Here is a 22,109-nt window from a genome sequence, read left to right on the forward strand (position 1 = left end):
AGGTGTAGCAAGCAACCTGTGATTAATGGCAATCACAAGCATTACAGTTTCAGATTGACGTAATATAAATGTAACAAAGGACTAGACTATAAATAAACCATATAAATATGTACGGATTGATTGGTTAATAGATGCACATGTATTTGACAAGTTAATAATACTTTATCATTAGATATTTAGCTATATATCTATCCATCCACCATGTTATGGAAGTCTTTCCAGAAATGTATCCCCTGCCTTTAAAAGAGGTAATGACCCCAGCATTATCATGACATCACAGAATACCATTTTTTGTTTTCATGAGAGAATTTGAGCTATACCTTTCATCGGTCCAGTTGTCTTTAAAAAACTTTTATCTGTTTGTAACTCTTTTCCTATCTTTGATGGAATGTACATTTCATCTACATTTTTCTTCTTTCTTTATTTTATTTTGTATTTTGTTGCCATTGTTTATCATTTTTATTTGTTGTTAATTGTGTATTACTGATTCTATACTGTTTCTGAGCATTAATAATAATAATAATAAAGCATCACTAGATGTTACCTAATTTTAAAACAACGTTTGCACCTGGATCTTTTTATGTAAAACATTTCCCTTCAAAACCTGTTTATGTGTAACAGCCTACATCTCGTGACCACTGTATTTATACCAAAAAAAAAAAAAAAAAAAAAAAATGGCAGCATAGTTCAAATTTTAGGAATGGGGGGCGCTCCGAGGCTCAAAAAGTGTACTTTAAGGATTGAAAGTATATTTTCTGGTTAAAATGTCTTTCTTAATAACATAATAATTAAATAATATTGAAACGAACAGCCTAATAATAACAACAACGTTCTCATCATTTTTGAGCTCGTACCTCATAATAGTGAAAAAAATGTTCTCATATACACGGTTATAAGCTTCCCTTATGGGCTTTTCTTCTTTTTTTATATTACATAATAAACATTTTACCCATAGACAGTAAAAGAAACCATACGAGTTAGCAAGCATGTTGTATGCACTTGGTGTTAGAGAAAGGACTCTATAGCGCTCCACGTGACAAGATTCTGACCAATCCCGTGGCGCCGCGGGCCGGAAATGATGGCCGGTTTTCACGCTAGTGCTTCCATTATGTTCCTGTAGCGATAGCGAGGGCTCGAGTATAGCTTTCACACTCACACACACCTCGTGTAGCTGGTGGCACAGCACTGTAGCTGGGAGTGCAGCTCTGAGCTCCACGGTCCTCCCCGATACGTAATTTGGCCACAAAGTACTGGTGTGTGTCGTTGTTTTGCTGTCTTTGCAAGGTAATGATTGGTTTCTTAGCTAGCCAAGCCTGTGTTAGCCGGCACATCTGCTCTGTCCAGTCCTGTTGAATACCTTGTTTTTAGACATACACGTGTAGCTGTTTTTGAGTAAAATCCCAAAATTACCCTGCAATTATTTTATTTATTTATTTTTGTTAGGTCTCCAGTGAGTATGGCTATGAGACAGACTCCTCTCACCTGCTCTGGTCACACCAGACCTGTTGTGGATCTGGCGTTCAGTGGAATAACTCCTTATGGATATTTCCTCATTAGCGCTTGTAAAGGTAGGTGTGTTCTGAAATTTAAAACCAACCCTTAAAAGAAAATATGGTCGGCTTGCTGGGCATTGAGCATGTAGAGTAACAATTTGTTTAAAGTCTGTCTATAGATTAATTTCAATGACTGTATTGCAGATGGCAAACCTATGTTGCGCCAGGGAGACACAGGGGACTGGATCGGGACGTTCTTGGGTCACAAGGGTGCTGTCTGGGGTGCCACCTTAAATAACGAAGCTACAAAAGCAGCTACAGCCGCAGCAGATTTTACAGCGTAAGTACAAGCAATAGGAAAAAAATAATAATAATGATATAGGTTAAGTAATATTGGTGAAACGTTATTTTACCTTTTATTTATTGGAATCTGGCAGAAAGGTATGGGATGCTGTCACTGGAGATGAGGTCCTCACACTGGCGCACAAGCACATTGTGAAATCTGTGAACTTCACACAGGTAAGACATGATGCAGAGAGCCCACACTAAATCAGCGTATTGGAATGATTTCTAAAGGATTGTGTGACACCTGAAGGGTAATCGCTACTGGAAATTCAGATTTGTCACCGCTGGAGTAAATTACAATCAAAATTAATTAAAATAGAAAAGTTACTTTCCTTTTCAATAATTCAAATAGTAACAAGTTACTATAAATTGTAATGTTTCATGACATTGTTTTTACTGTATTATTTGTCCAAAAAAAAAATGCAGCCTTTGTGAGCATTTAAAGCATTAAAAAATCAGACCCCAACTTTTAGAAACAATAGTGTACTTAAAAAATTCTTATGTAAGTGAAATACTTAATTTTAAATATATTACTTATTTATTAGTGTATTTATTGCATTAAATATTTAAAATCTACTCAAAGCAATGAAAACCGTTTTCAATTACAAAAATGTTGAATTCTAAGGCTGAACGATATTAAGATTTATTTCTCAGTTCTAATGAAATAACATTCATATCATATTTCCAAACACCATTAATTGGGCGGAGTCGTTTTTTTAAATTTAGAGATTTTTATCTGCACCTGTTAAATCAACAGGACAGTAACTGTCTCCTGACTGGTGGGAATGATAAAGTGCTGCGCATCTATGATCTCAGCAAACCTGAAGCAGGTATGTAAAGTGACATTTTTGATTTGTTTTGATTCTCAAAATCCAATGCCCAATCATAACTGCTTAAAGATAAATTGACATGTTCAGCTAAATGGCATTTGTAATGCAGAACCCCAGGAGATTGCAGGCCACACCTCTGCCATAAAGAAAGCTCTGTGGTGTAACAATGACCAACAGATTCTCTCAGCTGCTGATGACAAAACTGTCCGGTAAGTGGCCAAAATGGTAATGGATGAAGTCTTTGAATTTTACAGTAGATACTTTTTTGCAGACAGATATTTTACAGTATGTCTATATATGTTGTTTTATGTATGCGTGTCTGATTCTGAGTGTGTTTTGTCTTTCATGTGTAGACTTTGGGACAAGAACACAAAGGAGGCAGTGAAGACTCTGTCGTTTGATGCCTCAGTCAGCAGCATGGAGTACATTCCTGATGGGGAGATCCTCGTCATCACGTACGGGAGGACCATTGCTTTCTACAAAGCCCACAGGTAGATGGCTACAATCGGTCAAATCATGCAAATATTACTTTAGGGGCTGAAAAAAACATGCAATTAAAATGCATCGAGAACTGAAAGTTGAACGGTTTCTGTTTTCTTCAGTTTGGATCTGATTAAGACTGTTGATGCCCCTGCTTCCATTCACTCTGCCTCACTGCATCCTGAGAAAGACTTCTTTGTGGCAGGAGGAGATGACTTCAAGCTTTATAAGTATGACTACACCACTAAAGAGGAAATGGGTAGGAATAAAGCTCCTGAGTAAATGTAATTAACTATATTATTTAAATAACAAAGCTTATTATTATAGACTGGCTCATGAATTTATACTTATTTCTTCATGCTTGACATTAAGTTTGTCTCTCTTTCAGAGTCATATAAGGGTCATTTTGGACCCATACACTGTGTGCGGTTTAGCCCTGATGGAGAGCTGTATGCCAGTGGCTCAGAGGATGGCACTTTGCGTCTGTGGCAGACAGCTGTTGGGAAAACATACGGCCTGTGGAAATGTGTCCTGCCTGGTAAGTTTACACAGATACTGTGAAGATACGGTCAAGAATGTTAGTATGTCAGGCTGCAAAAGGTGTCTCTGAGCAGCTCAGTTTGCAGTAAATGCTACTCTGAGCTTGGGTCACTTAACACGCTTATTTGGGAACACAAAATGCTCCAACTGTCTAAACAAACTTGTAATGAGAACTTGTGCTGCTAATAATCCACCTGTTGTCAACAAAACAGATGTTTTAAGGGTTCTCTCCAGGGTTTTCCACTGAAGTGAAAGCTTGGTGGTTTAACATTTTAAAATAAAGAAATGAAGACTTAAAGACGTTAAGACTTTAATAAAAAAAAAAACACTTATTAGTAGTAGCAGCATGTTTATCCTCAGTGCTCCTATTTTTTTATTTTAAAGTTTAGGGATGGATTATAGGAGTAATTTTATTTCACAGTAACGGTATATACCACAATATAGTTATTTTTGCTTTAAATTAGGTCTTCATGATATCAAAATGTTTGATACCATAGAAATTTCATATTTTTTGTCACCAGTGTCAACATCACAAAAATGTAAAAAGATGTACACTTTATTTCTGAAAGCCTAAACTAAACGTACATTATCCTTCTAATAACGCTATTAATTGACCAAAAGAAAAGCTTGCAATATAGAAAATATAACAATGCTATATTATAAGCCCTAAGTCCAGCAGAATTGTAGCACTGTCATTAGATTTGAAAGGCTCATGACGGATGTCACTGCCTTAGTCTTAGCCTAGGACGACGCTCACGGACCGCAGGCTGAATGCCTGATGCATATGGCACACAAAATTAAAAACACTTTGGGAGTTTCAAAGTCCTCATCGGATTGGTTGAATTATTCAAGATTTCCGGGAGATGTGCGTATAACATTCTTTAGCGTTCCAAATATGCTGTGACGTCAAACCCCTTTATGTTAGAAGAAACCTGTTATGAGCGCTTATCAGGATCAGCTGAATGCTGGATTCTCAAAAGTATGTGAAACATTTAAACTTCGGAGCATAGAATCTTTAAAATACATCTAAGAGTTTTACACAAGGTCTATATTGTGTCATCATTATTATTCTGGCATGATTCTAGCTGAATGAGAATGAATCAAATGCCTGCTCATCAGTAATTCAATATTAAGTAATTTGGTTTATCAGTGATTTTTTGTTGTGTGTGTGACTATTTGAAAGTGCCTCATAGGTCAGGAATAGGCTTCATATGTGTCCTTGTGTATCAGATCATGTATCCTATACTAAAATCTCTCTGTCCCTTTCAGAGGAGCTGTCATCAGAGAATTCTGAAGTCCTGTACTGCCCTCCAGCAGAGATCAAGGCCTGAGTTGGGAGAGAAAGAGGAAGACAATGAGGCAAAGGAGGAGAGATCACAGGAGAGGGAGAGGTCAGGGGACGGGATGGGTCAAAGAAACCACACCCCAGCAGAGTGCTGTGCCACCATCCTTCTTCACATGAGACGGACCGCACTGCCGAGCATGACTTTTGAGCGTGGAGATAAACCATCACGCATATACACATTGTTGAAATGAGCATCAGGAGATGGCGGTTGAGCTGAGAGCGCTAGTTCAGATGCTAATCCTCCAGCTGCCTGCTCTTTCTTTGATACCCATGATACAACAGTCAGCTCCTTCACAAGCGGTCGGTTTCTGCAGCACTGTGATCACTTTCGTTAAGATTTTTTCTTTTTCTTCTTTTTGTTTTTGGTGTTACAACATGTGCTTTCTGCACATTTTGTTTGTTAATGAGTTCAATGTTGGGTTTGGTATCATCTCTCAGCGGAAGTGCTCCTGAGGAACGTGTTATTCAAGTGTTTATCAAAAGTAGTGTGAATTTGTGGTAAATGTTTTCCGCGACAGCCTGGGAAATATGTTAAAAAGTGACTTAAGTTCTTTCATAATTTTGTCTTTGGTTGCAACAAGTTGTATAATTTGGCCAATAAAATGATGACGTACCTTTATCAAATGGAACATTTTTCTGTGTATTTGTATTTTTATTAGTGCTGTCAAACGATTAATCACGATTAATCACATCCAAATAAGTTTTTGTTTATGTAATATATGTATGTGTGCTGTTTTTTTATTATGTATAACAAACACATAGTATATATATTTGGAAATATTTACATGTATAAACATTTATATATTGTATATTATATATGAATATAATATATAAACATAAAATGTTTCTTAAATATATACATGCATGTTAATTATATAATAAATATACACAGTACACACACATATATTTTATAAAGAAAAACTTTTATTTCGGATGCGATTAATCGCGAGAAATCATTTGACGGCACTAGTTTTTATTTATCAGATAATATAAAGGTTTTAATTCCAAAGCGTTATATTACAGATAACGTAATGCTGTGATGTACTGCTCTTCAAATGCCCACTAGTTCACTTTTCTAATTCGAATCAAATCTTTATTGATCTATCTTTTATAAACAAGTGGTTCAACCCGTACATTTATCGCTAGTGAGTTTAAATAGTCTAACAACCAATCAGAGCGCTTCTTTCTGCGGAACGCGTCCAATAGGGGTCTCTTTTCTAAGATGGTCACTGATCCCATAAAATAAATCAGTCTCTGCCAGCGATAGTGTCCTGCTCAAGCTAACAGACATGTCGGAATTTCTGGAGGACCCGTCTGTGCTCACTAAAGATAAGCTTAAAAGTGCACTGCTGGCCCATAGTGTGGTTCTGCCGAACGGCGACCAGAAGAAGGACGTGTACGTGCAGCTGTACTTGAAGTATCTGACCGCGCAAAACAAAAAGAGCAGCGGCTCTCCGGATGTCTTCTCCAGCGACGAGGAACTGCCTCCTGCCCCCGTGGTCTCCAACAGGAGCCGCTCTGGCAGGGTGGGTTGGTTGATCGTTGATCTGACTTGGTTTGAAAATGCTTGCTTTTTTTTTTTTTGGCTGGTTATTTGATTTCATATAAAACGAACCAGAATTTGATGCAATTCGCAGTTGCGATTTTTATCCGTTGAATCAAAAAGATGCTCGAGGTTAGAGTAAAGTGAAGAGGTCAGTATCATCAGAGTAAGTAAAATGAATTAACGTTACAAAAGTGTCCGGTTTGCCAATGCATGTCTCACAAAATGAAAACAAACCGGCATGGCACGGCAACTTTTACTATTGGTGTCCGATTCGTGAACGAATCGTTATTTTGAGTTGGATCATTTCAATGAACCAAAACATGTCTGAACGATTCGTTTGCAAACAGTGAATTAGTAGAATAGAAGTGTTACACAACATAAATGTTATAAATATATGTATATGTAATTTTATCACACTCTCAGCATATATTTAATGGAATAATATTAGATTAAAACATGCAGTAATATACTGACAATATTTGATCATGTTTTTACCATTGATTCACGCAAATGCAAATTATATTTTGGTTTTAAATGACTTTTTATAAGTTGAATCAAAGCTAACCCAACTTGGGCTCATGGTACGCCCTTAAGATCTAATCAAAACGCATGTTTGTTAACACATTTAACGACAAATGTAGTCTGAACAGCTAAATGTATTTATCGCTTTATTTGAACGCTTATTGTAATGACATGTCGTGCAGAAAAATATGGTACCAAGCTTTTACGTAGTGTCTTAAAAGAATCGTTTTTAGAGCAGGGGTTTCAAGCTAACCGTTCGAAAGAACCGATTCGAACGCTACTCAGACTTCCTATTTCCCGCGTAAATGCGTCAAGAGGGTCTTCAATTGATTTAAGTATTTAAAATCATAAATGCATGACTTTTGCAGAGATTTTAAGGTGTCAGGAATCTTACACTGCTGTTATCTCATCAGCTCGACATCTGTTTCAGGCGTGTCCATTCAAGTCACATGAAACGTACACTTCAGGGAAGATCCATACTGTGGAAATTCGTACGTAATTCGTACCTAGCGTACCATGGTAATTTTAAAGAAAACGCACACGGTTTTGTTTTGATATGTTTATTTTGATATGATATTTAGGGTGATTTCATAAATACCACTGAAGTAATTAAACACCTGGTCTTAGAGAAGTGAGAGCGTTCCCCCCCTCACTTCTCTGTATTTGTTTCTCATTATAAAGCCAGACTGCTTTTGATCAGGTAAGGATGTGTCGATTGTTTCCATTATAAGTTTTTAGAGTGAATGCTACAAGTTTCAAGTTTTTCTGAGAACCAGATTACCTCAACCCTGAACCCTCCACCCAGACAAGTAACTTACACAGACTCCTTTTATGTTTTAACATAAGGTTAGATGTTTGATGTTAAAGGCACCTCTCTACTCCAGTGCCAGTGAATGAGGTACTGTGGCCTGTCATTGTGAACTCTTCCTGAATGGGAGTTTCTCTGTCATCAACCACCTTTTCATCTTGCCTGCTAAGATATTTTTCTTTAGCAATAAACATGCCAGTAAGTATTTATCAGGTATGAAAGCCTACTCTAAGTTCAGCTGGTAAACAAATCGCTTAAATCAGGGATTTTAGATTTCAAAATTTAGATGGCAGCTCTTGTGTGCATAGTATATATCTCTGTGTGTGCCTGTCATGTGTAAAGATGCAAGTTACTTTGAAAATTAATATTCTAAATATAAAAATAATGTTTTTCTGCACTCACATTGGTACAGAAAAACACTTCTCGTCCCCCGTGGGGGTCATTGGACCTTATTTTGTAAACATCTGACTTGATCGAATGGGAACTATATAAGAATAAGATGAGCGTATAACAAGGCTGTTTTTATAGTGGGTTTGGTCCCTTTATTAAGGAAATACTTCTCTTGTGAAGAGGAATTTCTGCTTCGGTTGCCAGATGTGTGTGTTGCATTCCGCTTTGAAGTTACTGTCTCTCAGAGAGTAATTTCAGAAACGTGCGAGACGCTCCTCTTTGGCATGTTTTTTATTAACGCACATCATTCTCATTTTTGAGAATTTGAGAATTCCGTTGTTTGATCTCATGTTCGACCTCTTCAATCCATTGTAAAAGTATCTGGGCTAGATTATGCTTTTGTGAAAAAAAAAAAAAACAGCTCCGCAATGGCCCATAAATCTGGCTGATCTGAAACATGTAACCAGAAATGTCAGAAATGCAAAAGCTTAATCTGACAAAATACTGCAAAATATAAAAAAAGTCACTGCATGTACAAAATTTTGTAGGCCTGAGCGTGTTGTCCGTGGACTAAGGAAAGGTTTCTCCCTCCATGCTGCTGGAATGCTGTGATTATGAAAGTTTTTTTTGAGCAGGCAGTGTTCCAGATCAGCTCCTCTGAAGGCCCCTTACTGAAACTCATGCGCCTTCACGATCTCCTGCTCCTCGTAACAAATTCTCTCCTCCTTCTCCTCACTGTTTTCACCATTTCTCCTCGGTCACATGGTCGTGTTTGTGGAGCGAGACTCGACACCAGGGAATGTGGCTGGATTTTCATTGTTCATGCTTTGTCCCACTCCGAAAGTCTGTTTGCAATGCCTTCAGTCTCAAATGCCACCATCTCTGTGGAAATTTGCATAAGCATTATAGATTTTTATTTTTTATTTTCACTGCCTAATTTAACTTGATTGGTTTATTCAAATGAACATTTGCTCCTGTACTTACATGCTAGGCATGTATTCTTAATAGGGCTTGTTTTAAACTCCACCCAGTTGGCGCTAAGCTCCTGAGTTTCTCAAAAAGGCAATAGTGTGTATAGTATGTTTATGGTCTGGGGATGTAATGAATGTACCCTCATTTTCCTTTGAAACTACCTTGCACCTATTGCTTAACAAGCGCTGATACTTTACCTTCATGCCATATTAATTTTTTTTTTTTTTTTTTTTTTTTTTTTGTACTACAGCTTTGCAAAGTGCATGTGAATATTAAGCTGAAAATGATAAGTCACAGAACTGATTCTTCACTGAATCCTCTTCACAGAAAGCCACCAGGAAAACAGACAAAGTTCGTCCAGAGGATGTAGATGTCACTGAACTGAGCAACGAGGCTTTGAAAGATCTGTTACTGAAGTATGGCCTGATCATTGGACCCATTGTTGGTGAGCTGTTTATTACATTCAAACTGCCTGTAAAGTGTAAATATTGCAGATAATGTATCATTTTAACCGTAAGTATTTGGGCACTTACACAGAGCATAATTGTAGGCCTGCAACAACTAATCGATAAAATTAGATTATTTTAATTGGATGATTCTCATTGTCAATTAGTTGAGTCTGCTCACAGTGCACGTGCAACCGAAGCCTGTCGCATGAAATTACAGCACTGAATAACACATTTCTATGGACAAAACGCATCTACAAATATTGGAGGAAACAGAATGAGCTCCTGCTGAAAAAGTATGTTATCCAAGCTGCCCTAAACAATGCCAGCAGGCATGTGAGCAGTTATCAAAGGCAAAGAAGGCCCTCTTATTACAACAATTAAAATGACATTTTTAGAATTTGGTGGTCTATTAAATTAAGCCCTGTATGTTTTCATTGCATTAAGTTGGCACATTTGTTTTAAGGACATTGGGAAGAAAGTGGAATAGTGTGTTTTTGTCAGTAAAAATGAAAGACAATAGGAGTTTTCATCAATTTAATCGAAAAAATTGTCGACCAACTAGTCGATTATCCAAATAATCTTTAATTGCAGCCACGTGACACAATGAAAACAGCAAAAATGTTGGGGTGTGTGTGAACTTCACTTGTTGGATGAGAACTGGCTTCATATATTCCTTAAAATAAAAAAACCTGGCAACAGTTGCTTAAAAGTAACTTCAAAAAATGGTGCCACTGTATGTTAAACAGCATTTGTGTGATATAAAATATTTTAAGATATGTACTGAATTTTTTTTTTATTCCCCTTTTTATATATATATATATATATATATATATTTCAGTTTAACAGACTGAAATGTTGCCAGAAAAAAAGTACAATGACCTATAAGCATAAATAAGGCATGAAATAAATTTTTTACATGTATGGACATGGAATATAATACAATACCATAAAAACGTCATGAAATGTAATATACACAAAAACTGTCTTTTTGTCACCGCGCAAAACAAGCAACAACAAAAAATTGTGGTCCTGTGCAAGGCTATCATTAAATCGGCAGTTTCACCTAGCATCCAGCTTTGCATGTTTTTCCAACTCTGGCCTGAATGGTTACAATGTCCTTAAATGTATGTTAGAAAGCTCCTCCGATAAAGCAGCTGACTTTCTCACTGCTTGTTTTGAACGGGCAAAGAAATTTTCATCTAAATCAGACGAGATTTTTCAGCAGCGTTGTCTGTCATGCTCCGAAGAAGTCTACTGATCTGACACTGACATTGACCAGTGCTTTCTCATCAGCGTCCACTCGGAAGATTTACGAGAAGAGGCTTCAGAAGCTGTTAGATCAAGGTCCTCCTCAGACTTTGGTCCCTCCCTCAGAGACATCACAGACAGACGGCAGCCAGAATGGCAACACAGACTCGGACCGGTACAGCGACAAGGAGGAAGGTACTGGACAAAATATCCCTTTTATTTAAGCACATACTTATAGAAATAAATGTTTAAAAAATGCTCCTTTGCCTGTTTGTCAGAAACTGTAGCTCCAGCTCCTGTGTTTGTGCCCCAACCTGAACCGGATGTAGAGGCCGAGCCGATCCCAGTTGTGGAGAGACCGACCAGGAGCAGAGGGAAGACCCCAGTGACCAGCAGAACACGCAGTGGCCAGCACAACAGGGTGAGGACCAAACTTGTGAATTGTGCTTTTCCTTGCCTTTTGGGTGGTCGAGCTCTAGCTGTCGGTATCTAGGGACTGAAGTGGCAGATATACAAAACTGTTCATATACAAAACTGGTTTTAATGGCTGTAGAAAATGTAGCTTTGCCATCACAGGAGTAAATTGCATTTTAAATGTATTCAAATAGAAAACGATTGTTTGAAATTGTGATAATATTGCACAAATAACAGTTTGTCATCAAATAAATCCAGCTTTTGTGATCATAAGAGGCTTCTTTAGTCATTATAAAAATATTAATAATAAAAATATATTATTAATCAACTCCATATGAAATCAAAATCACATTTACTTTAACACAGTCTTATTGTGAACACTGCATCATTGCGCTTTTATTCCAGAATAAAGATAAAATGATATCTGTAATATTTAATGAAGGTTTAATTTATTTATTTATTTATTTTTTTTCTGTATGACTTTTCTAGCCATTTTGGCATTTGATTTTAACTTTTCATTTAGTTGGGTGTAATTCTGGCTTATAATGGCTACTTTTTCACGGTTTAAACATTCCTGGTATATAATGTAATGTTTTGCCTTTGTCATTAATATATTGATGTTGTTTTATTCAGAAATGCATCTGGTTCCAGGAGTAAATGATTAGCCTAAAGCCGATTTGATCAGTCAGGCAGAAGTTGTGTATGTGGCAAATGAAGCAAACTCTGCAGACTGAAGATATGTTCACATGATCTCAATTACAGCTAGCACTCCTACCGTTTCCTATCCCTTCTCTCTTTCACTTTAGCTTCAACTTGGCCCAGACTTTAATCCGGTTTATCTTCTTCCTTCCTCCGTTCCTCCAGGCGCACTTTACTTTCTCATTCCTGTGTGAAGGTTTTGCATTTCTGTGTAGACTTGTTCAAGTCAGTTGTAAACAAATAGCCAATAATATGCTTCCATCAAAGCCTTTACTATTAAAAAAAAAAAAAAGTTATTTTGTCTCTTATACTTTGTTGGGTTTTTTTTTTTTTTCCCATGTGATATTCCTGCCTGCATATTTTCCCAGCATTATCTGTTCAGGGTTCAGTAGCACCACCTGGTGTAGAAGAGATCTGGCCTACTGCAGGTGGTCACATTGACTGCTCCACATCTGAATGTTGTCATACCTGCTGTAAGAATTCAGATACGCCATTTGTTCATGTCTGGAAAACTCTAGACCTTTCATTGTGCGACGTGTAGGAGGATGAGGCACACAATCAGGAGGAGGATTTTCCAGTATCCAACATCAAGAGAAAGTTGCAGAGATCTTCTCACAGGCTGGATCAGTTAGTTCCTGCAAGCAACGACAATGTAACATAATCTGTGGTTATGATATTAATGTGCGTCACCGGGTTTCTGTGTGTGGTGATAAAAGTTAAAAACCTATTTGGGTTTGCACACTGGTGTACAGGGTTTGGTTGAGCTCCTATTTGCTTCACAAATGAGCCAAAGCTGAAATATACTTGATTACTCAATAGTTAATGAGGTTTGTATGCATGTGTGGTGTTTTCAGGAGAACTCTGAGCTCTCATCATGTTACTCAAGACAGGAGGACAGGACTTGTGGTAGGTGGCCATGAAACTGGCCTAGTGCCAACTGTATAAAATATCATCCTTGCTTTATGCACATGCTTTTGTCCTTTATATTCAAGCCAACAAGAAGAGAGCCCAGACCTTTGCTCACAGATAAGATGTCAAAGCTCTCATCTAAGACTGATTTGAATGAGGCTCCTGTTACTGATGAGGTGTCTTCCTGCTTAAAAGCCCTTGTCTGAGATCTAAATTTGACATAAAAGGCAAAACAAAGTTCTCAATGAAATTGTATAATTTACTCACTTGCAAGTTGTTCTAAATCTGTGAGGGAGTTTCTTCTGTGGAACGCAAAAGATGGTGTTTTGAAGACCGTTGGCAACTAAACAGGTTTTCAGTGACTTCTGTAGTATGGAGAAATACCGTGGAAGTCGATGGTTACCAACATTCTTCAAAATGTCTTTTTGTGTTCAACAGAAGAAAATTCATACAGGTTTGGAGGTCATGTCTCTTAGGATTGCTCTGAGCCCTTAGTATTGAAGGAGGTCTTTATTCCTCCGGTGAGGGTGAAAGCACAACCTTTGGTAGGTCCAGAATGAACCTCACACATGAACGTGATGCAGCTCATTTTCTAGTGCCACAGTGTTTTCTTTTACCGTTTATGTCTGCAACTGATTTTGCAGAATCACTAAAACATCACAACTCCTTACCAGTCAACCGTATCTGGTTTACACGGTGCCACTTCTGCTGACAAGGTATTAACTTGAGAATGAAAGCAACACATCTAATAGAGTTGGTAATTGTTTTGTTGTATGTGTGTCACTCAGTAATAGGTTACAATGTTACATGAATTTCAAGTTGTAATTTACATTGTTGGTTTATCAGAAGAGTTTTGGCTCACCAAAGACCAAGACTAGACCGTCCAAAATCACCCCTTTTTTTTCCCCTCAAATCACTTCTGTCCAAGGACCTGATAGCAGCCAGACAGAGACGCCAAAGACACCAATGGTAATTTCATGAGCTTTATGGTTTTGGGCTCCACAAGTGTGTAAAGGGAACGAGGAAACTTGGGATTTTCGAGACACTTAGGTTATGCACGGCTTTGGTGTGATGAAACAAGTTTCTCTTGTTTTTAAAGTGAAAGCTGAAACCTGGATCTTCAGCATTGCAATGTTTGTGGTGGTGTTATATCCCACACCAGTGTTCACATCTTTGTGGCTGTCTCTGTGCGCAGGTTGAAAAGGTGTCGGCTATTGATCAGACCCCGAGGACGGTAGAGAGAGATGTGCTTAAAGAGATCTTTCCCAGTGAAAACCTCAGCACTCCTACTGGAATCAGGTACAGAGGGAAGGGGTTTCTAGATCAAACAGAAAGAAGTGCGTCCATGTCTTTAAATAATATTTAAATAATAATATTTTTGAACTCCCTTTAAACTTATACAAATGTAAAGGGGAAAAAGATTATTAAATATTTTTATTTATTTTTATTATAGATTGTGGATCGTTGTATCACACTGAATTTGTCTCCCAAAAAATAGAAAAATATTAACATGCTTCTAATAGAGGTTTATTCAAGTGATTGTAGGCATGAGTTGCATTCATTTTATTAAAATTGAGTAAAATTACTGAACCAAATGAGTGTTGTGAACTTTAAAACTGAATTTTTATATACGCAAACAACAGGTAATTTCAGCGAATCTTAAAAAGTATCAAAAGATTGCAAATAAACCACTGTAAACCAACATTTTTAAAACGTATGGACAAAATAAAAGTACGTTTAGAAAATTGTCTATTTTTGTCTTGTTTTTTTATATATAAAAACAAGGTACATTTTCTTAAAGTATTTTTATTTGTATTTTTTTTTTATCTTTATTTTTTATATTTCGAAAAGTTAAGAGAATCCATCTTAAATTAAGTTTATTTTTCAAATCTATTTTATAGTGCCACCTGTCGCCGACCAATCAGAGGAGCAGCTGGCCGGCCCCTGGTCGGTGATTCATGGTTGGATGAATCCCGTCTCCATCTTAAGGAGCTCAGAGAAACCAGCTCCTCCTCCACTTACACTGAGACCCGATCTGTCCCGCGTGTGACCGCAGTCCCTCTAACCGCTTCCAAGCCTGCGGCGCCCCCTGCTGTGAAGAGCAGAGCGCGGCGCAGCCTGCCAGTGTGGGTGCAGCTTCTGCTGCTCAGTGCATTCGCTGGATTCCTGTTCTTTGTCTACCAGGCCATGGAGACTAATGAGATTGGACTCTTCAAGCAGAGCGGAGCAGATGATAGCACCAGCAAATGAATGTTATGCGGATCACCCCCCTCTTCCCTCTTTATCGTACTCAGCCAGTACGTCTCCGCTGATTCGGCAACCGTGGACTTTTATCTGCGATCTTTATAGATTCATACAAAGACAGAAAACCCCAGATTTTGCATCATGTCTGTTCATACCCTCTTTCAAATGAAGCCTGGCTTTAATTTTAACAGTCACTTTTCTTGCCTTTGTATAGTGTGTGTGTGTCATTTGTACATTATTTTCCAGATAAATGTTGGTGCTGTCCATGAATGTGAGTAGAAGTGCTGAAGGAGTTGGCTAAATACACTTTTTTTTTTTTTTTTTTGTTTGTAAACCACATTTAGTGTCTACTTGTGACCATATTTTTGCATTTATTTACACATGTAGCTCTTTATAGGTGCCGTATCTTAACATTGAAGGCCCTTGTAGTATCTGTGTATGTTGTGGAAATACAAATATTTTCAATAAATTTGTTGAATAATTTTCAGGATCTTGGCGTTACAAGCAGTTTCATAAAATGTCAACAATTAATCTGAACAACCTAAACACTAACTGAGAGTTTGCAACAAAACTCGACTCATCTAGTTCTCAAATTTGAAAAAATATACTCTCTAAGTTTAAGTGACATTGTAAGTCCCTGATACTTGATATGTTACATTTGTAGAACTGGACAATGAGTAGAATGGCCACTGTTATGCCCTTTACTCTGCTTTTAAGATTGATGCATTAACGATTCAATATTCTGAAAATATACTTAATTTTCATAAGGTGCTGTAGATTTATGAGAGAAAGCTGGGAGCTTTCAGGTACTTTTTATGTATATGCCAGAATATGTTTTAATAAAGCAGTTTACCTCGTATCAGCTATGTCTCAGTTGGCTGGTTTATTTGGATAAGTGCATTTATATGTTTGACCTTATTTATTAGCACTTTCCTCTACCTAATGCTTTGTCTTCAGGTTGAGCAAATGGGTTTGCTGCAGTTCTTCACAGAGACACTGGAAAGGCTGACCTTACTTTGATCTGGGATAGGTAAGGAGGATATAACTGCAAGGTCCAGGAATAGACCGTCTCATTGAGTTTAATCGCCTTACACTTGCCACTGCTGTGCGTAATAAGCTCACACACGCTACCATGAGCTGAAGTTTGCATTGAGACTCAGCCATCAGTTACTATAATTTAGCTGGACACCTATTTACACCAATAAAGTGGTGTATTTTTATTTTATTGTTCATTTTAATGAATGCTAGTGAGGCCCATAATTCCTCTTTGAAATGAATTGGTGTTCGTTCTCCGTGTGATGACGTCACAGAAGGTCAGGGTGATTTAGTCAGAGAGGTCATCTGATGTCTTAGATTCACCCGCCGCTGATGCACCCAGGAGGCAGCGTTTCTTTACAACCAAGTGAGTGGACCGTTTCTTTCAATATGAATTTCTAAACTATGTCAATGAGAGAGAAATGCTTTGTTTCAAAGCAATCGGCTTAGTTTTGTTTGATTTGAATCGTCACCGGTCTGTTTTAGCAGTAAACCCTGGTGAAAATGTACCCAACCACCCTTACACAGCTGGCACGGTCGAATCCTTTCCAGACTCCTCTGTTCCTCATGAAACCAGATCAGCAACAAGAGAGCCGACAGATAAAACGCAAACTTGCTGCAGCAGCTTATGCTGGTAAGAAGTTCTTCTTTATCTTCTGAATTGGAAAGTTGGTTGCAGAAAGTAGTAGACATGGAATATGACTTTTGTGCAAAATAGATAATTGTATTGCTTTTATGGTAGTTATTATGTGTTGTAAGATTTTTGGCTTGCTGGCATTGTGATGATGCCGAGTGGAAATATTCTACTATATTTAAAGTAAACTCCGACTGTCAGAATGCTCGTCCTTTCCATTCATAAAGAATTCACCTCTTCCACAAGGATTACGCGTCTGGCTAATAGACTTTACCTTGTCATGATTGCCTGTTAATTCCTAGACCCTTTTTCTCAAGAAAATATTGCACTTGAATATGTAGGACGCATATTTCCTGTTAAAAGAATAGTTGACCCCAAATATCATTTATGTTCCTGTTTCGTCCTTCCATGGGACACAAAAGAAGACATTTTTGTGCTGATTGGTTTCTATATGCAATTGCAATAAGTGAGGACAACGCTTGCAAAATCATCATGATTGTATTTCAAATGGTTTGTTAAGAATATATAATTTATATGAATAATGGAAGTCTTCTGCAGTCGTGCCATAGTTTTGTGTGACAAACTCAATTTATTCAGTCATTCACTGGTAACTGCTGCAAACCGTTCATTGAATTAGTGAGTTGAACTCGAGAAAGGCACAATATCCGGTTCAGAAATAAATAATTTGGATCGGACTGAAATGCACAATTTTGTTTCTTAATTCAAACAGTTTTGTCCTCTGTATTATCACACACAGTATTGATGTTGGCGAGCAGTTTTGTTGTTGAATGTGTGTTTTTGTCCCTCAGATGCCGATGTGAGCTGTGAATATGGGTCGAATAAATATTACGCCCTCTGCGGTTTCGGTGGGATTTTGAGCTGTGGTCTCACACACACAGCAGTCGTGCCCCTCGACCTCATTAAATGCCGCATACAGGTGTCTGTTTTACTACTTTAGTTTCTAGATGTTTTAATGTTACATTAGAGAAGTTACAAACTTGTTTTGACTGACTGTGTAACCTGACTTGGGAAAATGCATCATTTCTATTGTCCTCCAGGTGGACCCGGTTAAGTACAAGTCTATTTTCAATGGATTTTCCGTCACGCTGAGAGAGGATGGCTTGAGGGGGCTGGGCAAAGGGTGGGCTCCTACATTTATTGGTTACTCCATGCAAGGCCTTTGCAAGTTTGGTTTCTATGAAGTCTTTAAGGTCTTGTACAATGACATGCTTGGAGAGGTAAGTCGTCTTTGGGATACAAAGACAACTTGCAAATATCATTCCAAAATGCTTAATTTGACATGTTTTTGCACATTTATTTGTGATAGATCACCAGCTAACTGCTGTCATTTTTGGTGTGTTTGTTTTTTGGTCTGGTGAGCAGGAGAATGCTTATTTGTGGAGGACTTCAGTGTATCTGGCCGCATCTGCCAGTGCTGAATTCTTTGCTGATATTGCACTGGCTCCTATGGAAGCATGTAAAGTGCGTATCCAGACGCAGCCCGGCTATGCTAACACCCTGAGAGAGTGCGCCCCCAAAATGCATGCTGAGGAGGGGCTAAAAGCGTGAGTAGATCCTTAACCCTCTGATACTCGTCACTCAGGGGCCACACTTACAATCCCTGGAGGTCTAAAAAAACAGACCAAATAAACGTTTTTTTTAATGAAATGAGTTATGAAATGAATGCTACATTTTATTTCAGTAATATTTATTCTTTAATAATAATTAATTAAGGAGATTTCATGAAACTAGGCCATATTTACCTTTTCTGTACAAAAATTCATTATTTCCAATAGAAGTTAAAATGAGGCAAATGTATCTTCTAAATGTTTATACAGAGCTATATATTGTATAAATAAATAAATAAAATATTCTTTATATATGTAATACACACACACACACACACACACACATATATATATATATATATATATATATATATATATATATATATATATATATATATATATATATATATATATATATATATATATATATATAAAATATTTTCAGATATAATTACTAACTTTTATTAGGTTTTGTATTTGAATAGATATAACGCATTAAGCACAGTTTATTTCTCTAAAAAGATATCCAGAGTGTTTAGGCTAACCAAACTGTACAAAATATGAGTCATTGACTGCATTACATTCATAATAATAATGAAGGCATTTTAATCAACAACGTCAGTTCCATGAAGAACCTAAAGGTTCTTTAGTAGACAAAAACATGCTGGAGTCCTGATTGTGGGTGTTGTTGTCTGTGCAGGTTCTATAAAGGTGTTTATCCCTTGTGGCTGAGGCAGATCCCCTACACCATGATGAAGTTTGCCTGTTTCGAGCGAACCGTGGAGATGCTGTACAAGTACATAGTACCAAAACCGCGTAGTGAGTGCTCCAAACCTGAGCAGCTGGTGGTGACCTTCGTTGCTGGTTATATTGGTAAGTTAACTTTAAAAGTGGTTAGGCCCTTAGTAGGGGTGCTCCGATCACGATCGGCCGATCGTTATGCGCATCTCGTCAGTAAAGCCGGTTCTCTAATCAGCTGTTAATTCCATCAGGTGCGTGATTTCACATAGAGTAGCTGTTAATACACAGAGCCGTTGTTAATAGAGAAGATGCGCAAATCAGGTTAATTTTCAGCGTTTTTTGACGCATCTTCTCAGTTAACAACGGCTCTGTGTAGTAACAGCTGCTCTATGTGAAATCACGCACCTGATGGAATTAACCGCTGATTAGAGAACCGGCTTTACTGACGAGATGCGCATTAACGATCGGCCGATCGTGATCGGAGCACCCCTAGCCCTTAGGTACAATTTAGAAATATTTAGACATACAGTTTAGCCTGATGTGTATATATATCTGAAAAGAGAACTTGCTCAAGTTTGCATCAATAGAGATGGATCCAAATAAGCTAAGATGAATGTCTGTTCTCAGCTGGCGTGTTCTGTGCTGTGGTGTCCCATCCCGCTGACTCTGTGGTGTCTGTACTGAATAAAGAGAGCGGCAGTTCAGCTGTTGAGGTGCTGAAAAGACTGGGCCCCGCAGGTGAGTCAGACACGTATATAAAACATAATAGTCAACAGCAGATCAGATAAATACTTTGCTGATCAAAGATACAGATGAGTGTGTGTGTATATATATCTCGTGAAGGCTAAATTATTAATGGATGAATGCAAGTTCTCAGGAAAGAACCCATTCTTTTTTTTGGTATTTAAAAAATAAGTAATACATTATACTGAATCAATTTTGCCCTCAAACAAAAAAAAAACGAAAGTTTTTGTATTGTTTATTCATTCTCATTTTTTTTTATTTGATTAAAAACTGTTTGTACATGTTTATTATTATTATATTGTTCATAAAAGACCTTGAAGCACCTTTTCACTGAGGTTGCTGTGGGATGTAATAACCTTTATTACCAAAAGAGGAGGCTGTTGTTCTAATATTTATTCCTATTAGATCAGCTCAGTATCATAGGGATCTCATTAGAAATGAATAATGACCAATTCATTTGGTTCTTTTATCTCAGATGATTAATTATTGGCATGTTTAAGTGTCATGACATTAAATAGGAAGTATAGATTAGCACAGTTTTAGTAACCGGTCTAGTCACTCGGTGTGTAAATGAATGTTGATGTGGGCACTGTTTTTCCCACAGGTGTGTGGAAGGGTCTTTTTGCTCGAATCATTATGATTGGCACACTGACCGCTCTACAGTGGTTCATCTATGACTCAGTGAAGGTGTACTTCCGTCTGCCTCGTCCACCGCCCCCTGAGATGCCGGAGTCCCTTAAGAGGAAGATGGGTCTCCTGGACTGCTAGACTTTTCTCTCATCAGCAGTATCCTGAGTAACTAAACAAAGTCAGAGGTTTTTTTCCACATTCACCACTTGCAAAAAACTCCAGTCCCTGAAGTGTTTATCAGTGTTGAAGGCAGTATTTAATTATCACTAGGTTCTCCCAGGGACATTGTGTGCATGTATGAATATTAGAGTAAAATCAATCACACACTAAACATCTGTTGATTTTTATGTGACTCCTGTGTGTTTTGTCAAACTGTTTTGCTCTCATTAGGTAACTAAAACCACAAAGAGTAATGTATTTATCTACTGGAAATATAATTTTGGGTATTATTGACATCACTGTAGACATTGTGTGTTTTGACATTATATGTAGAAAACTTTTCTATAATTAGGTAATATTGGTATGCACGTATTTTATATGTAGTTTAAATATATATAGTCGTATTTGCATGAAATAAAACAGGGTTTCATTGTTTTTATCGTTAACTAAAAATAATTACGTTTTTGTTAATTGAAATAAAGCTAATATATTATTAACACAAAAAAAGAAAATTACAAATGTTGCTGTGGCACCCAACTGAAATAAAATACTGTAAGTTTAAGCTGAAATATTAGAATTACTGCAAATAAAATGCAAATAAACATTTTATTAAAATGGAAAAAATACTTATAAAAGACAAAAGCATATAAAAATTAGAATATAAATGATTATATTTTATAATGTATTATATTAATAAAGGCTAATTCAAAATTCTAGAATAGTATATACATAATACAAAAAAAACAATATGAGATTGTGATAGAAATGCTAATGCAAAGATCTATTAAATAAAAGTGTATCATTAAAACAAAAACATAAAATTTGAGAATTAAAAAAAAAACAAGAGCATGATCTTTAAAAGGTATTAAAATTTTAAGTAATTAAAAAATAATAATAATTACATGTGAAGCTGTTATGACATTTTCTGAAAGGTAAGCATTAAGTCATGTAAACATTTTAGGTCATACCAGTTCTGCTAACAAAAGGCAAACAAGATTCAAACTCCTGCTCTGGAATATCATTTGAATTCACCTTTAATTAGTTTCATTTATGAATGTTTTATAGAATATTTCAGTCACATTAAGAGATGTGGTATCCACAGGGTCTTGACTGCTCAGTCTCACTGTAATGTCACAATGCCCCTGGATTCTCTCTCCTCTTCTTTCCTCATCAGCTTGATGTAAGCAACAGGAATATGATGACCCATGACCTCATGACTATCAGAGGAACACCAAGCAGAGAGGGGTCATTCACTTCACAGAGTGTGCCTACATTTGGGTCGTCTTTATGAGAGTGTATGAGTTTTTGAGAGCGAGGGACTGGGTGTTCACATATAAGTGTGGAAGGGGATAGTCGGTGTGCTC

The 22,109-nt window shown here is 37.2% G+C and overlaps 3 protein-coding genes across 4 annotated transcripts; all 3 read left to right on the forward strand.

The window, feature by feature from the left end:
• Nucleotides 1–1,070: 1,070 nt before the first annotated feature.
• strap (serine/threonine kinase receptor associated protein) lies at nucleotides 1,071–5,662 on the forward strand. Its single transcript, XM_052578759.1, has 10 exons — nucleotides 1,071–1,284; nucleotides 1,444–1,568; nucleotides 1,698–1,833; nucleotides 1,931–2,012; nucleotides 2,596–2,668; nucleotides 2,778–2,877; nucleotides 3,022–3,159; nucleotides 3,271–3,407; nucleotides 3,537–3,686; nucleotides 4,958–5,662. Exons 2-10 carry the CDS (start codon nucleotides 1,457–1,459, stop codon nucleotides 5,017–5,019), a joined length of 990 nt encoding a protein of 329 aa, XP_052434719.1. The 5' UTR covers nucleotides 1,071–1,284; nucleotides 1,444–1,456; the 3' UTR covers nucleotides 5,020–5,662.
• A 575-nt stretch (nucleotides 5,663–6,237) lies between these two features.
• Nucleotides 6,238–16,096, forward strand: LOC127975015 (lamina-associated polypeptide 2, isoforms beta/gamma). The gene is made up of 6 exons (XM_052578747.1): nucleotides 6,238–6,559; nucleotides 9,599–9,716; nucleotides 11,014–11,163; nucleotides 11,247–11,389; nucleotides 14,186–14,289; nucleotides 14,892–16,096. Exons 1-6 carry the CDS (start codon nucleotides 6,323–6,325, stop codon nucleotides 15,238–15,240), a joined length of 1,101 nt encoding a protein of 366 aa, XP_052434707.1. The 5' UTR covers nucleotides 6,238–6,322; the 3' UTR covers nucleotides 15,241–16,096.
• Nucleotides 16,097–16,345: 249 nt separating this feature from the next.
• Nucleotides 16,346–20,931, forward strand: LOC127975031 (phosphate carrier protein, mitochondrial-like). Of its 2 annotated transcripts, none has more exons than XM_052578766.1 (8): nucleotides 16,346–16,636; nucleotides 16,756–16,903; nucleotides 17,713–17,840; nucleotides 17,962–18,141; nucleotides 18,287–18,468; nucleotides 19,172–19,344; nucleotides 19,840–19,950; nucleotides 20,561–20,931. In XM_052578766.1, exons 2-8 carry the CDS (start codon nucleotides 16,774–16,776, stop codon nucleotides 20,722–20,724), a joined length of 1,068 nt encoding a protein of 355 aa, XP_052434726.1. In that variant the 5' UTR covers nucleotides 16,346–16,636; nucleotides 16,756–16,773; the 3' UTR covers nucleotides 20,725–20,931. The 2 variants fall into 2 exon arrangements, with proteins under 2 accessions (XP_052434726.1, XP_052434734.1); XM_052578774.1 differs by having other exon boundaries at nucleotides 16,759–16,903.
• Nucleotides 20,932–22,109: the final 1,178 nt, after the last annotated feature.

Source organism: Carassius gibelio, chromosome A4 (assembly GCF_023724105.1).
Source record: "Carassius gibelio isolate Cgi1373 ecotype wild population from Czech Republic chromosome A4, carGib1.2-hapl.c, whole genome shotgun sequence".
Lineage (NCBI taxonomy): Eukaryota > Metazoa > Chordata > Actinopteri > Cypriniformes > Cyprinidae > Carassius > Carassius gibelio.

Excerpts from the sequence above, each read along its gene's own strand:
- strap (XM_052578759.1), top strand. The coding sequence starts at position 1,457 with ATGGCTATGAGACAGACTCCTCTCACCTGCTCTGGTCACACCAGACCT. Across the intron at positions 1,834-1,930 it reads GCCGCAGCAGATTTTACAGC|AAAGGTATGGGATGCTGTCA; the intron begins GTAAGTACAAGC and ends GGAATCTGGCAG. Across the intron at positions 3,408-3,536 it reads CACCACTAAAGAGGAAATGG|AGTCATATAAGGGTCATTTT; the intron begins GTAGGAATAAAG and ends TCTCTCTTTCAG.
- LOC127975015 (XM_052578747.1), top strand. The coding sequence starts at position 6,323 with ATGTCGGAATTTCTGGAGGACCCGTCTGTGCTCACTAAAGATAAGCTT. Across the intron at positions 11,164-11,246 it reads GTACAGCGACAAGGAGGAAG|AAACTGTAGCTCCAGCTCCT; the intron begins GTACTGGACAAA and ends CCTGTTTGTCAG. Across the intron at positions 11,390-14,185 it reads GCAGTGGCCAGCACAACAGG|GTTGAAAAGGTGTCGGCTAT; the intron begins GTGAGGACCAAA and ends CTCTGTGCGCAG.
- LOC127975031 (XM_052578766.1), top strand. The coding sequence starts at position 16,774 with ATGTACCCAACCACCCTTACACAGCTGGCACGGTCGAATCCTTTCCAG. Across the intron at positions 18,469-19,171 it reads GCTGAGGAGGGGCTAAAAGC|GTTCTATAAAGGTGTTTATC; the intron begins GTGAGTAGATCC and ends TTGTCTGTGCAG. Across the intron at positions 19,951-20,560 it reads GAAAAGACTGGGCCCCGCAG|GTGTGTGGAAGGGTCTTTTT; the intron begins GTGAGTCAGACA and ends TTTTTCCCACAG.